The following is an 18,185-nucleotide window of genomic DNA, read 5'->3' as shown; positions in this document are numbered from 1 at the left end:
GCAGGAATTTTAGAAGAACTGGATAGCACTACAGTATCTAGAATATGAAGGTGAAGTTAGATCTGAAGAGAAACTGCTAAAACCCAGAGGAAAGTTCAATAAAAGGAAAATGTATTTTCCTAAAACTTAAACACAACACTGGGAAAAAGAGTCATCTTTTACCATCCTCAAGGGACTATTGTCTCATGATTATGTCCTCTAGACAGTAAATAATACAACATAATGAATATCGGTAAACTAAAAGCCACTGTTCATTTTTCTCTTTAGCATACATTTTGTTCAAGTTAAAACTATTTATAACGAGGCACAAACCAGCATCAGACTGAAATAAGCTGCACGCATGCAGAGCTCAGTAAATGCATCCTTCCTTGCACAGGTACCATCCATGCCAGGAAGCATAAGTCATGCCATTACAAATAAAAAGCTGCTTAAATGGGATTTATTTTCTGGAATGCCATCCACTGCTCCACAAGTAGGCATAGAAAGATGAAACAAAAGTCACTGGTGATTAACCCATACAAATACTTTTTTTTAAAACCATTCTCTTTCTCTCCTGCTCTACTTTCATCTCTATGGTAATTAGATGTTATTTTAAGAAGTCTCTCTCTGGTAAAGAATTTGCAAAATAGAACAGAGCCAGTATTTAGAGTGAACTCTACACAAAATATTTGTTAAATATCAGCTCTAGAGTTATCCAGCAAGTAAATGCAAATACAGCAATCTTGAACTAAACAGCCTCTTAAAAACACTGAACCTTTTATACACCTTAAAGTTATGCACAGATATTCTCTGCATCCCATGAAGAGAAAAATCTAATTTACTAACAACAACAACAAAAAAAATCATAGTTCAGTAGAAATCCTCAAAACAGATTTTAGCTGAGGGACACAGCAGGTATTATTACATATATTAATTTTCCAGCTATTCAAAAACAGAGCTACCCGAAGGGGAAAAAGAAAGGACTGAACAGAAATAACTAGCAAGTATTAGCTTGTCATTTAAAGAGTTCTTAATATTTATCAGTGTTATGGCACTACAGCAATCAAAAACCCCACAGTTTTCTATCACAGTTATTCTTCTATCAGCCCTGTTTAAGATGCCATGCTGGAAATGGTAACTTAAGTCAAAAATGCTGATGGGCACTGCCTGCTGCTGGTTTTGTTTTTCTGAAAAACTCCAAGCAGAAGATACTTAGTCTTGTTTTTTTCCCCCACACATTTTGAACTAGCTCCATTACCCAACTGAAACAAGTGGGAGCAGTCTGCACTTTGAAATACTCTTAAAGATAGTCTTCAGTCAGCTGCAATTAAGATTAGACTTTCACTCATTAACACTTTCTATTTTCAAGCTGCACTGTTTCTGGGACATTTCATCTTTTCTTTGTCTTTTTTTTTTTGTTAACAATACTTCTGGGCCCTTAAAACAGGAAGAATGTATCTATCATGAAAAATACAGAAGTCTTAAGCCATTATTGTATTTTATTCTTTTGTAAGCTGAACCCCCGAGATGAAATCACTTACTTCCAAGCTGCCTCGTTTTATTGGATTCAGTACTAGTAGCTTCTTGAGTAGATTTTCACAGTCTGTGGACATATAGAACGGAATGCGGTACTTCCCCCTCAGTACTCGCTCCCTCAGCTCCTTTAAAATAAAGTTTTAAAAGGTGAGCCTGCTAATGACACAGAAGATTTAAAGAGAGTAAAAGCCAAACTTTCCCATTGTCACTGTACCTTTAGATTCTGACCATCAAATGGCAACGACCCGCTTACTAGTGTGTACAAAATCACCCCCAGGCTCCACACGTCCACTTCAGGACCGTCGTATTTCTTTCCTTGGAAAAGCTCAGGCGCAGCGTAAGGTGGGCTCCCACAAAACGTGTCCAGTTTATTACCCACAGTAAATTCATTACTAAAACCAAAGTCTGCAATTTTAATGTTCATGTCTGCATCAAGTAGAAGGTTTTCTGCCTAAGAGGAAAAAAAAAAAAAAAAAGAGGAAAAGGATAACTTATGTATCAGAATAAGATCAATATATTATGTTGTATTATTTACTGATGAATACAAAACAGGCTTCTTTTTCTAAAATGGTTTACAACATCTCTATCTTTCCTACAGAACACCAGAAAGTAATCCCCCTGAATACATTACAAAGATTGAAAAACTGACTATGTTTAGTAAGGAAAATATAACTGTTAAGAGCAGATAAAGAGACTTGAAAGTCAAGCAGTGAACCAACTACGAAGATTTTCTTTTCTGGGAGAAATAATTTAGTTCAGCTTTAGACTGAAGTATCTAGACATCTCAGAAGAGGAGTTTCAGCTTCTGACAGGTTCATGCCAACTTCTGATGCCAAGAAACACAAATCTAAGCCTAGACATCATCTACCATTTAGAAGGGATTTAAGAGTTTGAAAGATCTATTCTGCTTACAAGGTGGAACACTTCAAGCTATGTGTTGTACCTTAGCATTCTGTACCAAAAAAAAAGTCTCTCTCCCCATTGTAATTAGGACTTCCTTTAGCAAAGCCAATACCAAGGTGTTTAACACAAGTACTATATTGTGTATGCAAAAAAGCGTGTATTATACATCTAAGAATATTAATGCCTGTGCAGCAATCACGTGAATGCAATGCACCACATACAGAGATGCAAGTATTCAAGAACCTGGAGAGTCAGTAAATGGTATCTTATACTTGCTATCACAGGTTAGTCAGCAGATAAAAATAACAAGGTTTGGGATCTACTAATACATTACTGGAAAAAATGAAGTGCATTTCTCAAAATGCTGGGCAAGAAGTGCAGCAGAACTGGGCAGTGTTTACTCATCTAACTGGGTCCCAGCTCCTCATTTGCCTATCAGGAATGCAGAAGCAGCGCTGAGCAGTGCAGGAATCCTCCTTTTTCAGCAGGACAGATGTTGCACTGAGCAGAGGATTCACCTAATTACTAAACATCAGTTTTACAACACAAACAGATATTTCTCATCGGATGTTATACTCAGAACTGAGACCAGAAAAAAAACAAAACATGTCTTAGTTCAGGATCAAAGAAGCAGCAATCAATTTGTTAGTTGCTTTAAGTAAAAAGCTTAACGTGACTTTGTGTGGGTTTGTTTGTTGGTTTTATTTTCAATAAATTCACTTGCACTCAATGAACAGGAGACAATTAACTACCAGTAGATCAAGCCAATAGTTGCTCAACAGAATTTAGCCATTATCAGGAGTAAAATACAGCCCATTTTTATAAGCTAAGTCTATCCTGGCAAATATTTTGTTTTCCCAATTTACAACCTGTAATCTCAGCTGGTTCCAGCTGATGTGCCCGAGGACAGACTCACAGAGATATTTTCCAGATTTGATAGCCTTCTACATTACACTGCACAAAGACTTCATTTTCCTTGTGGTGAAAACAGCACTGTCAGTGCAGCTGCTCTGTGATTACAATAGTCCTCCCAGTTCAACAGTACTCTGCTACCCAAGTACCCCATGCTTTTAGGTTCCTTACTTCAAACAAAAACACCAAAGAACCCTTTCTGATATGCCAAATAGAAAGACAATGCTCTTGTTGATTAGAAGTTCAAAGCAAAAAGTATTAACAGCCATGGAATAGGTAAGATAAGTTTTGTGCATCACAGGAAGTGCAAAGTTGGAATGGTTATAGCTCTTTCTACACAAGCTATTCATAATCACAGAAGATTAAAAGGAGACAGTTTAACTACCCACAGGCCTTCCACCCCCTCCTCTTCTGTCAGAATAGCCTAGACAAAATTGCACATTTTCTTACACATCTTCCTCATTTATTTTGAGGTGCTTACACTTGATGGAATTTACTCTTTCTGTTTTTATAGCCAAAAAGGCTTATAAAAAAATCTCCAAAGTGGTGCTAGAGCTCTGTCTTGCAGGTCCTAACAATGTCAACTGGTCATGTGCTGGTACCATGGAGAAAGTAAACAGAAGCAGATATGAATCCAGACAACTTTAAAGTTGATTCCTCCTTCTCTGCAGCTCCATGAGAAAGGTTTTAAGTGAGACAGAAATGACACATAACATTTGGAAAGAAGAAATGAAGAGAGAACACCTCCTCAAAGCCATACATTTAGCCCTTTTTCCTTTGGGGAATATATTTTTCATTGGCTAGGCTGACTGGCTCTCAATCACACCTAACAGTGAACTTCTCATACGAGTCTAGCATAACTCCATCCAAGAGAAGACAGAGAGAAAAGCAAACAAAGGAATTATTTTGGAGCCTGCCTACCTGCCTTTCAAACAGGAAGGAGATCAGCAGTAGAGTACTTGTGACAGATGGTAAAAGGGATTTGCTGCAAATGCTGTGAAGCAGTTTTGGACAGTCCTGCAAGCAATGCAGAGGGCTGTGTGTGTGCTGTGGCACTAAGGAATGAGCGAGGGGTGGAGGCTGTAATGGGCTCCAGCAGAAAGAGCAAGATGCAGGGTGCTAAATAACTGCAGGGGTTAATGGAGTAAGACAACAATATAGCTGGGCTCAGCAAGCCAGTGCCAGACCAGCATGAGGAGATGTCTGGCTCCCTACTCCCAGCTGAGTATAAGGCCGAGACAACAACTGAAAGTGTCTTGTCAAGCCAACAGGTCCCTAGGTGCAACCTTCTGGAAAGCTGAAGAACAGTAAGCTTCAGGAAGCTTGGCAAAACATGCACAGGCTCCTCATCATGCAAAACTGGGAGGAATATTTTAAAATCAATATTTCATTGAGATACAGCCCTTTTCTTCCTTGCATTCTGACTTCAGAGTGTTGGCCAGGCACCTCCACCGTTAGATGATACCAGCCCTGTGGCAGGGAAGGCTCAGCAGAAAAGGATGTATTATCCAGCACCATATGCACATGCAGGAGCTGGCAGACTGACAGGTGTTAGGGAACACATTTGTAAGAAAGAGGCTGAGAGCATGCTGCAGTGTATTTTAAGAAAATTAAGACAAAAGATACTCACGAAAAAAACCCTTAGGAATTATCCAGCCTCAGCTTTTCACACGTATTTAGATATGCTAGTAAAAAATAATCTACACCAGCGTTTTCTTTGTAAATGTACAAAGACATCAAAGCAAGAGCACAAGCCAACTTTTAAGTGGGTGAAGATCTTGTGTCCAAGTCCCATGATACATAAACTTGGCACAAAGACAACTTCAGACTGAAGACTTAAGGTTGTACCTGCAATTGCTGAACTCTTTGAGATGGTCTGGTGTGTTTATACAGATAGAGTACTAGAAAGCACCCAAAAAAAGGAATTTTGACTAATTTTTCTTTATCCTAAATTTATTTTCTGCCCAAATTAAGCAACACAGTATAAACCAAGATTTGAAATGAATTAAAAACCTAACATACTTCTTAAAAGACTTCTTTGGAGAGCTTGTCTTTTTCTTAAAGCTAAAACTGGAATGAAAGTATCACACATTTATTCCTCTCTCTCCCCTGTTCCAACAGGCAAGTTACATTATTTTTATGCTTCAGAAAACGGAGAATAAAATACAAGCAATAGCTCCCTCATTCACATTTGAGGCATTCAGACAGAGTGGTAAAGACAAGTATCCAGAATGAAATTAAGTCCATGCTGTCAACCAGCAAAATGAAAATTAAGTAACAGCCTACCTTAAGATCACGATGGACTATGCATTTCTGATGACAGTACTGCACAGCAGACACAATCTGAAACGCCAAAATGATCAGGAAAATATTTTATTTCAATCTCAGTGTAAGTTTTCATATATAATCCAGTAATTTTGGCTTCTGGTATGATTCAACAGAAAATAAGAAATTAATAAAGCTTTTGCTTTAGAAAACATCAATGTATGTTACATTAAAGCTCAAATATTAAAACTAAAAAATCCCTAATAGCAGCTCATTTTCTTATGAAAAAAAGTTTTATATATTCCTCAAGGTAATAGGAGAAACATCTGTTTAAATGCAGATCACCCAATAGCAATAATTATTGAATGAAATTATTCCACCCCCCAAACCAATGGCCAGACATACCATCTCAGATTCTATCTTCTAAATACTTGCAGCACGTATCTAGAATTTGTCCCTAACAGAATAGTTCAATCAACGTTTTCATCTACATCTTTCACATATGTATAACAGAAACCAAACCTGAAACAGCAAGTTAAAAGCAGTTTCTTTACATGTTAATTATATACCTTAATTCTGAAAAATACCAATTTTTATCTAATTAAAGCTTTTCACAAAATAATCACTAAACAGGGTAAGAAAAATATGAGAGTGTCTGCAATAAGAACATAAAACCTGTTACAGGATATTCTTCATAATAAACCAGCATGACATGACACAGCAATACATGTCATCATATCAAAGTCTCTACATAGAACATCTGTTAAATTCTCAAATATTCAGAAAAGGATTAAAACTTCAAGTGACTCACAATAAAAAATGTGGCTCGTTGGAACATCCACTAAGAAAGAATGTAAAAGTCTTACTATTTTTAGATAGTATGTAGGAAGCAGATATTTTTCTCTTCAGGGATCTTTTTTCCACTCCAGCTTTAATAAACATTATCAAAACAATGAATATTTTTTTAAAGTAAAGGAAGTATGCTCATGTCTATTTGAAAACACCATAAACAGAAAGCAAAGAAAGAGTGAATATTAATTTCATACCTGCCTGAATTTTGCACGAGCCTCTTTCTCTTTCATTCTTCCATGTGCAACTAGGTAATCAAACACTTCTCCTGAGCATGACAAGGACAAAACATCAGCTCTATTGCCCATGTTTTATTTTTGAGTGTCAGGTACAATCAAATCATGCTTGAAAATAAGTTGTTCCCCCCCACACATCTTCTTGAAGGGAAAAGAAATAAAAGCAGCCAGGAAAAATTCCTTTTTACTGTTTGCATTAGATTTTATTTTTCAGACATGTAATAGCCAAGAAATAGAAAAAAGGAACCCTTCACACTAAGGCTTCTTTAAGTTTTATAATAAATTTACTTAAAACACACTGTAGAAAAACAACAAAAAATTGACTAATCATGAAAAATATTCATATTGCACATAAGACACACTGGGAAACAGGCAACTTCTTATGTACCAGATACGTTTCACATATCTCTATTGGCTTCACTTAACAGTATCTGTATTCTGTTTTTTCCTTCTTATTCTCTAATAAAGCTTCTCAAATGCCTTTCAGATCCTCATCTTTGCACTGTCTGATAAGCAGCTAGTCACTAGCTGGTCCTAGCTGGTCACTAGCCCTGTGCTGGATCCCCTTCCCACATTTAAACGTTTCCCATTCTGATGCTAAGCAGCTTCGAGCAGACACCCACCATCTCTCTCACTCTTTATGACCCTGCTGGTCCCCTTTCCCATGTTCCTTATTCCTATCCCCCAAACGTGCCTCTTCAAGTGCTTGGGCACACAATCTCAACGTCAAGTAAAGCCCCAGTGCTTGCCTAAACATAGCAGTTATAAAGTGAGCGAAGTTTTTGCCAGAATCAGCACCAGATTATCTCCTGATATTCCAACAGAAACCTCGGAAGGGTAACACAAACCTAATAGGTTACTTTACAAAACACATGATGCAAGCAAGAAAGTCTGCCCTGGAAGGTCTGCTAAGATTGTTGTGAAGGACAGACTGGAATAAACCATTAACCATAAACCCCTTAAATCATTCCTAGGCATGCAAATAGTGTGCCTTTCCATATTCCAGTTTCTCCTTAAAGGCAGAATTAAGAATCCACTTACCCCCACTGGCATATTCCATTACCAAATACAATGTCTTTTCAGTTTCAATGACTTCAAATAATTTTACTGCAAGAAAAATGAATGAGAGAGGTTGCAGCAGGGAGCAAAAGCACAGCACAAAAAAAAAATTATACTCTTCAGAGTATAATTTAAGGCCACTGATAACACTAAACCATATGAAAACATATCCTTTAGGTTAGCATTGTTTTGAAGGAAAAAAAAAAGCAAAATTAATTTTGAAATCACAGTTGAAAATGAAGCATATTAATTCACAATTCTCAGAAGTTTATGCAAACTGTACAAACGCGTCCATGCTGAAATTAGTGTTTAATTTGACAGAGACTCCTTTAAGCTCATACAAACCTTCCCTGTTTTGCTAGTAAACTGCTCCCAGTTAGAAATTTGAGATTCTGACCAACTGAAAACCAAGTGGACACCAAAAACGTCAAGTCTGAAAGACTTTCCTCAGAACGTAATGGTAACTACTTATTTACAACAAACATTCCCCACCACCACCCCGAAGAAAACAAAAAACAGCAGATGCTAAGAATACTGGAAAAGCAACAAACAATTCAAGGGACAAGAAGGGAGTGCCTGGCATGTAAGAACTTGTGCACCTTGTCCATACCTTGTATGCAACAAGCCCTCTGGCCAATTCAGGACCATTAACTGTCTCTGGAACAAGACTGTCCAGCCCTCCTCAGCCAGAAGAATTGTCATCACAAAGTAGGGCCCTGAAGCTGTGGGGTAGGTGAAAGAACTAAAGCAGAAAGGGAAAATTACATACTTTGTAATTCTAACATTCTGGAAATATCAGTCAGTGGGAGTCCTTCCTAGACTGAACTAACGGAGTGTTGCTACTTTCACCTAAGAAATTCATGCTTTTTGGCCTTGAGAGTAATTTCAATGGAACAGGGGGCTTGGGGCCCTCAGACTGGAGTGCTCAGCATCCCCTAATTTGTGTTAAGGCTTTCCTGGATTGAGCAATTTATCTCCCCAGAGCAAAATTCTTGCTTCAAGCAGAATCAATAAAGATGGTGAGATAATGAACTATTTACTGAATGCTCACAGTCCTATTACCTCAAAAAAGTTTAATGAATGAAAACACAGCAGTAAAGTACATTCAAATAAAGCCAGAGAGGGTGAAAATGTAAACTGTATAATAAAAAAAAAGTTTGCAGAAATGCAGGGCTCCTACCAATATTGGGATGATTCAGTATCTTCATTATTCGTACTTCTCGAAACAACTGTCAAGGAAGCAAGACAATTTTCTTAGAGTGTGGTTATTAGGGAAAATTATGCTTTTTTAGATGGCAAAAAGAAGCAATGTGAGCCATAGAAAATAGCATTACCACAAAATATAGCTAAATACATCGTACTGAACTCCAGAAAATGTAATCTACATCTTACACATTATATAAAAATAACCACCAACAACAATATAACAAAACCAGACCCATTTTTAGGCTTTATACAAACAGGCACAGGCAACTTTTATAGCCCTTCCTGAAGTTTCATACTGACCAAACCCAACAGATTAGTCACACAAGTTTTTGTTACCTCTTTGCTCCGATTTCTTTGGTGACTGGCAAGCTCAGCCAACTACTCTGAATACATACATAACTGTGGGTGCAAACACAAGGTGTAGTACAACACAGAAGTCAAACACCAAGATGTTAAAATGGAATTTGGTATCAGGGATCCTGACACCCCACAGTCCTGCCACTCCACAGAGGCGAAGCAGGTGAGTTCACTTCTCACAACCACCAAATTTTACACTGGGTCACAAACAGCAATGTGCCCTCTCCCCAACAGCACAGCCTGACTGAAGGTTTATGAGTCATAAGTATGCTTTATCATTCTGAGTCACATAATTCAAAACAACTGGACAAAACTGTATATACTTAAGAGAATAACTAGTTCAATTTTTAATTATTTTTTTTTTTTAAACCAGAAACAAGAAGTCTTTGCTCTTCAAAATCTAGAATTCATGGGCTTATTTAATAAGAGGTGAAGTGAGACTACCTAGAGGCTCCAGGGGAAGAAGGCAAACAAAAGGAATCCCAAATGACTACACACTTCTGTTATACGATACTTGAAGCTGTTGATAGTGATAAGCCTGCTCTGTTTTACTTCAAGTGAACAGCACATCCCCATCGCCACATCTATTCACTGTGCTGCGAGCTCTTTAGTCTCGTATTGGGCTGAATTAAGATGCTGAAAGGAAGAAGAAAAGCTCACTAGCTTCAGTGCAATGCTTTCATTTTAGAAACATCTTACCACTACAGTCCTCCTCATAGAGCAACATGGCTCAACACAGAGGAGCATTGTTACTGGCTCGCCCATCTGATGCCTGAGGACATCTCTCCCTCCATCTTCAAAAATTAGTCCCATTTGCTCAGATGCTACCTTTGCAAAAAGAGTACAATGATGCAAGCCAGAGACTGAGCAACTCCTCAAACAGTAGCACTTCAGTTTCTATTTTACGATAGCTTAGGCTACAACTTAAGAGAAATTTAAATTCTTTTCCTTAGACAACCCTGTTTTTTTTTTTTTTTTTTACACCATTTGCACACCTTAGTGATAACTCTTCTTAAATTCTGTATTTATTTTAGAAGTTAAGACTATCTTTCTGAGGTTCAGCCTTTGATCAAGTATTATTGCAGTTCTGTACTTAAATTATTTAAACATTTCAAACTAGTTAATACCCACTTGTCTTATAATTGCTATTAAAACAATTTCAGAAGGAAGCAGAGACTATAATAGCATTTCTCTGAGAAAACATGAAAAGTAAGATCAAGTCTGCTTGTGCTCACACTGTAACATATGGGTATGTAATCCTATGCACTAGAATTAACCTTAGCAAATAGTTTCCTCATAAAGTCATATATACCCACAAAAACCAGCATACCAGGCTGTTCTTTGTGCACTTTGTTTTTCTGAGTATTTGGATTTGTTGTACAAGAAAAAGTTTCCCCTATATCAATATTAATTAGTCAGAAGCTAATGTATCTAAACCAACAGATTACACAGCTTCAGGAGAGCTTCTAAGTAGGTACATGGAAAACTGCAACTCTTGTCAGAAGACTGGAAAGATATTTCATAACTTAACAGTATTAATGCTGGTATAAAGGTTACAGCAATCAATGCATGTCTTCATATGCAGGATTAAAATATTAGACTTCTATAAATAATTTCAAATCTAGATAAAAGATCGTTAAACACAATTTTACATGTAATGTGAAGCACACAGTAATTGCAAGAAAAAAGAAAACATGCATTATTCTATTCAATATTCTCACAGGATTTAGAAGTTTACCAACTCTTTCAAGCTTTAAATTGATTTCACAGTGACATGAAAATTTGTTCCACATAATATGTAATTTTTTTTTTCCACAAAGGAAAAAGCCTACTACAGAAACAAACATAAAACTCTATTTTCCTCAAGGCAGAACATTATTGACCTCTAGCCTGATGCAGCTATTTTGTTATATGAAAGAAACATTTACTTGCTTTGGTTTTGAATAGAAAACATCACCAAGACCCTAAGTACAGGCTTAGGTTTATTCCATACAATGCCAATGAAAATTTTTACAACATCTTGCATTATATATCCTGTTGAATAGACATTTTTCAGAAAACCGAAGTGTATGTTCTCATACAAAAGTCAGTACACAGTCTGGTAGTCACCATCAGCATATCAAGAGGAAGTAGTCAGTCTCCACCTTTTGAAAGAAAGCAGCAACTCTAAGGCAAAGTCTAAATGAACTTAAAGCCATCACAAGATGAATCTGGGTATTTTCTTGCCAGTTAATGTCTCTAAGGTGGGCTTCTTGTTTGGGGATTTTGACTCAAAGGCACTTTTAATGTTGGTTGAAATGCATTTGCACGCCTAGAACAAGAACTGGACCAGGCTGAAGCAGCAACTGAAGTTATCTCAGGTAATGCTCATCCACACAAATCATGTCAGGCATAAGCTGAATGGAAAGGGGCTATTTTATTTTACAGATGGGATGGGTCAGCCTCATTCTACAGCTATGAAAGCACAGAAAGAAACAGCAGAGTAAGAACTGAAAGAGTAGTTGAGAACTTAGAATCTACCTTCATGTCCCTGCGGACTAAATGGCTTAATCTGAGAAAAGATTAAAAAAAAAATCTTACATGGTTATACTCCCTGCAAAACTCCTCACCCAGCTGCCTGCCCACTACTGAAACTATAGCACACAAGGTTGCCTTCTTTATGGGGAGATCCACATTGATCTGAGAGTTTGTGTTTTACAGTTGTTATCAGCTTCTGACAAGTTTCCAGCTGTTGTTTACCTGGAAACCAATGTTTTCAGACCCTTTTCTGAAGTAACTCAGGTACAGGCATCTAGCAAATTAAGCAAATGTAACTTACGTATTCCATAATACTGCTACGTAACTCAGGCAAGCAGCTTTGCTAAAGCTGCTTGCCGTGACAGACACCTTCCTGCCCAAGAAGAAAGAAATTGTTTGAAAAGCTGAAAGAACTGAAAAAATGGAGCAGGACTGTGTAGAGACAAACACAACCACATTACATCCTGTGTAGTTCTTGGCCCATAGGTCCAAGGGGATGTGTAGGGGTCTCTCAAACTTAGACTAGGAAGAAAGATCAAGGATCCTTATTTTGATACAGATGTTCAAAACAGAAGAGGGGGAGCGGGATGAAAACCAAGCAAATGAGCTGTTCTACAGAGTCTGGGTGTATATTCAGGATTTCATTTGGCTGGGTATAAATGCACATTTATACAAATGAAGGAAACGCCAATATTCCCTTCTGCAATTTCCTCTCACAAGAGAGAAACAATCTAGAAGATCTCTGAACAATGGATAACACTTGAATAAAAGCATTACGAGTATTCAAGTATGAGAGTACATTATTCCAACTCCGCATTCCAGGAAGCACTACTTGGGGATCCATCTCCCCACCACTACCACTCTCCCCTTGCAAAAGCATGCTGGTCATTAACACTAGAGCCACTGCACTCCACAATAACAACCAGGGTATCTCTAGATGCAAAGGAAGAGATGTACTAAAGCAACAACACACTAGTTATTTTCTGCAAAGCCAAGCTGGTTAATTTTATAGAAATCCAGACAGAACAGTGAGATTAGTTCTCCCTTCATGACAAGGCATGCTGCAGGATTATGCAATGATCTATTTTACTGACAAAAAAAAATAGAACTTCCAGAATTTATGCACACCTTTATTTTCTTGAGCAGCTGTGTACTGCTCTCTCAGAAGATGTAAGCACTCCTTGACTTCTCTCCCCCTTCTCCACCCCACATTTATAGGGCCACTCTTCATTCTTAAACTGCTACCAATCAAAAAAAGCTCTTAAACAAGCATCTCTTTATTGCAAATGGGCTGTAGCTTCAACAGCTTCACTTATAGTAAAGAACAGCCAGTGCTATACTCAATTCATACAATTGATACCTGCGGAAAAAGAAAGAAAATTCGAAAATCTAATTCCTGCTCCCCAGTTTCATTTTTCAGGGCACAGACTGCAGAAAGGACAAAGATCTTCTGTCACACCACTGTGAACACTTCTTGCTGTGAGGCCGAGATCTACGTTTAAGATTTACTACTTTCAGTCACTACAATCAAACTAAAAATCTTCAGTCAACCAAGTCTTTTTCTTGCTTTGAAAGGTATGCTTGAATGGTTCTCTAGTTTCTGAATCATTACTGAGAAGAGATGTTAAAAAGAAAAAAAAGACAAAGCATCTCTTTCAAAATGTATCATACTGAAATTCTTCCAAATCTACTGCTTTTTTGCTTCTGTTCTGCCTAACAACAGAAAGAATCTAAGTTTGAGCCTTTAGGCACATTAAAGAATAAAAACAGCCCGCTGACCCCTAAAAAGGGAAAAATTGAAATGCCACTTGTTAATCAAAGCTATTAAGAAAAAAAAAGCACCTTTTGCTCCACTAGCAGTTGCCAGAAGAGCAGCAAATGCTGTTTCAGAAACATCGCCAGCGAAGCCAGCACAACACGACACTTTCAGTGTAGCAGACACGCAGAAAATAGAACAGCTATTAGTTATAAATTCTAGTTCTGATGTAATCCAAACACACTTGGGAACAGACTACAATCACGACAGTGGAAAAAGCTAAGTCAGTACAATATGCTACTATCAAGACAGCAAGTTCACAAGAAAGCCAGCTCTGTCTTCTAAACAGGTGCTCACTGAGTAATGTGGGAAATACAGACTGAACAACTCAAAAACAAAGTAAAAGGCAATGCCCTTAATTTAACATTGTTTACTTATTTAAAAAGGTAGAGGTCCTGAAACAAGAAATACCATAACTTAAGACCATCACACTTCATGCACAAGGATGTAAAAATAAAAATTAACAAAGTCATCTTACTTGCATCATGTCGTAGTAGCATTTGATGATTTGAGTTAAAATAACCTTGTCTGTGAAATACCCCATCCATACTATATAGCATAAATAACACTGGAGAGTGGCTAAGAACAAACTGAACACTTTCTTTGCTTTCATAACCATGACTAATTACAGACCCAGGCTGTAGGACACTTCCAGCAGCTGAAGTATGTGCTCAAAGATGTGTTTACAAAACAGAATGGTGCATGAGAAGCTATGATGCCTCAACTCCTTTTACTTAATTAGGTCAGTAGCAAGCACTATGGCAAAACCTACTTGCACTTGGTACTCTTTATATTATAGTGAATGGAAAGGGGATGATTTTGTCAATGACCCTGTGTTTAAGAGAACTATATGTTTGGCTTGTTTGATTGATAATCATCAAGAGTGACTGAAGGCCTAAAAGTTCTGCTGAGCTGCGTACAATTTCCCAGCTTTGAAGTTCCAGAGGCTGGCCTTGCAACTATGCTGATTCAGCTGGGTTCAAACTCAGGAGTGGTATTTTTGTGTCAGTAATGCACTCCAGTATTCCTCTATAAATGCTTGTGAGAAAAGTGACTGTTCCTATTAAAAGTATACTATCACTGTTTCCCAACACTACCTCTTGAAGAAAAAAATGACTACTTAATAGTTCTATGTACAGTATAACCTTGATGACAACATTATGAAAATTCACAAGATGATGGCACTATACAGTACATAAAGAATCACAAACTTTATGTAATAGTTCAGAGCAGAAAGGAAAACAAAGATGATTGTTTTCACAGAACAGAACAAGAATATTTTTATTTTTTTATTTAAAATCCACAAATGACCTATCAAATACCAACAGCAGCAGTAATTCTAATCATGTTGATGTATCACTTTCCAACCCTTATTTGCTTTATAACACTACAGTCGCTTGAGTGACTGTGCAAAAACAGTGCTTAAGATTACCTAAAAGCTTTCAGGGAATCAATATTCAGTTTCACTCAATTCTCAGAAAATTGTAGGAAGCTGAAAACATTTAGAGCTTCAAAACAACATTTATTTTTTTCTGAAAATTACAATCAAGATGTTACAACGAAAGCTTTATACCAAAAAATTCTCACTTTCCAGTGTAAGCAGTAGATGCACAGGATAAATATTTCTAGATGTTATAGCAGAAGGGAACTGTGGTTAAATCACTTAATTTAACTTCTGGCCTTAGTTTTGCTATAAGTTGCTTCTAACTGCACCTAAAAATGTTACCAGGTTCGCACTCAAAAAACAAGTAACAGCAGCAATGTCTTATTATATTAATATTTTGAGAACTACTTGTGCAATGTGGACGCATCTTTTGTAGGCTATGAGGTTTCATTTATACTTGGAATGCTTTATTGAATTATTATTGAATATCATTTTAGTGAAACAACTTATTTATCATTAAAGCAATTATCCCAGAAGAAAGTTTTGGATGGTTGGTTTTCCAGAAAGTTTTAACATTCTTTACCTTCTCATTTCTCAACAACGAGACAAACTCATCCAGTCCTCCAAGTGTAAATTCTAAGCTAAGTAGGAAACATGCTACATGAGGAGCATAGGATTTCCCCAATATGCTTTGTCATGTACTGTCTCTGCAGGTCCCTCTTTACGAGCTCAAATATTAGCAAGTGATTTGCTTAATATAGGATATAGGACTTAAGGATAGCAAAGCTTTTGCATGGACTCTGTGCAGCAGGTTGGATAAAAATTAATTTAGGAAAAAAAATCCTGAAGAGCCCATACTCAAAAAATACTACAGAAGAGCAGCAACAAGCCCTCCATCTTTCTTTCACTCTACAGCTACAGACACCAGTAGTCTAATATTTGTAAACAAAAGATATCCCAAATATTTATAACAAGCAACTTCTAGTAGGACAATACAGCATTTCTGTGTTTCAGCCAAAACCAAACATATGCATAGTTCAAGAGTAACAAACCCCAAACCAAAAAAAACCAACCCCAGGGTTTTGTTAAAACACTTATCACAACAGTTAAGAAGGACTTTGGAATTTCTGTCTACAGGCATGTACAGACAAGAATGTTCAGATGACATTCAGTCATTTTATTGATTATATACACAAAAAGTAATTGCTAAAGGTCCCTTGAGTTTAACAAATATTTTCCTTAATCTGAGAGAATATAAAAACAAAGATAGAAGAAACCACATTAAACCCACAAAAACTGGCACTCTTATAAGTCCACAAAACTAGTAACCTAAAGAAAAATCTAAGAAAATTACAATCCTTTACAGAATTCCATCTTGACTTAGTATGTAGACAAACTACTTGTGTGCCTAATTAGATACAAATGTTATTGTCAGGAAAGAGTAAAACTGGAGGAGGAAGAAAGAGAAAAGTAGCAGTGTTGAGATAGGAACCACAGAGAGTAACTGCCCTCAGACAAATTGCTAATGTACATCACAGCAACGACAGTAGGACACTGCTGTCTCCCAAGGTCACAGACACACAAGGATGTTTGTTTAGCGAGATAAAGGGACCAAACACTTTTGTCAAGTAAATAAAAGATCACAGTTCAACTGTTTCTAGAATTTCAGATGTTATGGGATATTCTTACCTTTTGCAGACTAGTGGGATTTAGCTGAGTTTTATCTATTATTTTCACAGCAACCTTGGGAAAAAAAAAAAACAAAACAAAACAACAAACCACTATGGATTATTAAACACAGAAAAATGTATGAGCAAAAATATATCACACCTCTGTGAGCAAAAGCACAGATACTGCCTAAGACATGTACATGTCTGCTTTTATGCATTTCAGCAAGCAAAATCTCTCACCTATTAGGATCTACCAGCAGGAGCTCAGAACTTTGCCACCAGATGGTACCACCAAGGAATCAATTTTACACTTCTGTCAGTGTTTGGACAGAACAATGTTATGCTGTCCACTGGAAAACCAGGCTCTCCAACACAAGATCTATCCATCAATAGTTTCAATATCAAGGATCTATCTACAGATTTCATTGATATTGGTAACCTATCTATCAATAGATTCTTTTTCTGGTTTTGGAAATGTTTGGAAATTAACAGACACACATCACCCCAGTCCCAAAATACCCTTTGATCCACAGCTAATGTTTCGATCTCTTCACCAAGAAGTTGAATTTTTAAAAAAAGCAGTGAGTGGTTAGAGGAAGGAAAAACTTGGGCACCAAGGGCAACTTTTCCTATATCCTGAAACAGCCTCTTTGCATCTGCCTTTATGATGACAAAAAATGAGCTTTTCTATTCGAAAGAAAAAGGTAAAAGAGTAGCAGAAATACTTATCTGAAAGATAGCTGAAGAGAACAGAAAACACAGACTGCCTTTTTTTTTTACTTTTTTATGTTTTTAAAGGCTTACCTCTCTTCCAGTAAGCACATGCCTTGCCAGCTTCACTTTGGCAAAATTTCCTTTTCCTATTGTTTTCAGCAAGCGATAATTTCCAATGTGAGGATGCTCTTCATTGGTAGATGTGATGGAGTTTCTGCATCGGGGGATGTTTTGTCTGCTACTCGACTTGATAGGCTGGACGTGTGGTTCAGTGTACCCGTCCACAGAGGTATGCTGCAAGGCAGACAACATAGTTGGGAATTTAGCTGCTTGGGTTTTAGACAGCTGCAGCAGAAGAGACTAAAAGCATAAAAAGGTGTAGAGGGAAGTTACTTATTTTAGGCTATAACTAATAACTTTGGATGGTAGCCTAAGCAGAACATGCTGACTTTGGGAAGAATTTGAGGCATGTCTCAAGAAAAGAGTTTGCAGAAAGATTTCCCAGCTCCAAAAGCAAAACTAGAGACACCTAGGCATTAATCAACAAACCATTACCCACTTTTTTAAATATGGAATTATGTCAAACTACACACTACACCACTATGTTACAAATAATAAATCTAGTGATGGTTAGGCAAGTTTCTTTTTAAAATACACTGTACAAAAATATTTGTACTTGGGCATATTTGGAAATAAGGTTTCATGCAATAATTTTTTTCTTCACTCAAGTAATATTATGAGAAGAACATTTTTTCAAGCCAGCTTTGATGCCCAAACCTGTT

At 37.1% G+C, this 18,185-nt stretch overlaps 1 protein-coding gene across 1 annotated transcript in view; it reads right to left on the bottom strand.

Moving 5' to 3' along the window:
• Positions 1-17,691, bottom strand: part of MARK1 (MAP/microtubule affinity-regulating kinase 1) — a 36,079-nt gene extending 18,388 nt beyond the window's left edge. The window contains exons 1-8 of the mRNA XM_008949060.1: positions 17,494-17,691; positions 16,709-16,762; positions 8,920-8,968; positions 7,722-7,787; positions 6,642-6,712; positions 5,617-5,673; positions 1,730-1,966; positions 1,521-1,640 (exon numbers count right to left, since the gene is read on the bottom strand). Of these exons, the coding sequence (XP_008947308.1) occupies positions 1,521-1,640; positions 1,730-1,966; positions 5,617-5,673; positions 6,642-6,712; positions 7,722-7,787; positions 8,920-8,947 (579 nt within the window). The 5' untranslated portion in view covers positions 8,948-8,968; positions 16,709-16,762; positions 17,494-17,691. The remainder of the gene's footprint in view (positions 1-1,520; positions 1,641-1,729; positions 1,967-5,616; positions 5,674-6,641; positions 6,713-7,721; positions 7,788-8,919; positions 8,969-16,708; positions 16,763-17,493) is intronic.
• Positions 17,692-18,185: the final 494 nt, after the last annotated feature.

This window comes from Merops nubicus, unplaced genomic scaffold, assembly GCF_000691845.1.
Source record: "Merops nubicus isolate BGI_N331 unplaced genomic scaffold, ASM69184v1 scaffold17261, whole genome shotgun sequence".
NCBI lineage: Eukaryota > Metazoa > Chordata > Aves > Coraciiformes > Meropidae > Merops > Merops nubicus.
The sequence above is the reverse complement of the archived record's forward strand: the minus strand, read 5'-3'. Positions and strand labels throughout refer to the sequence as shown.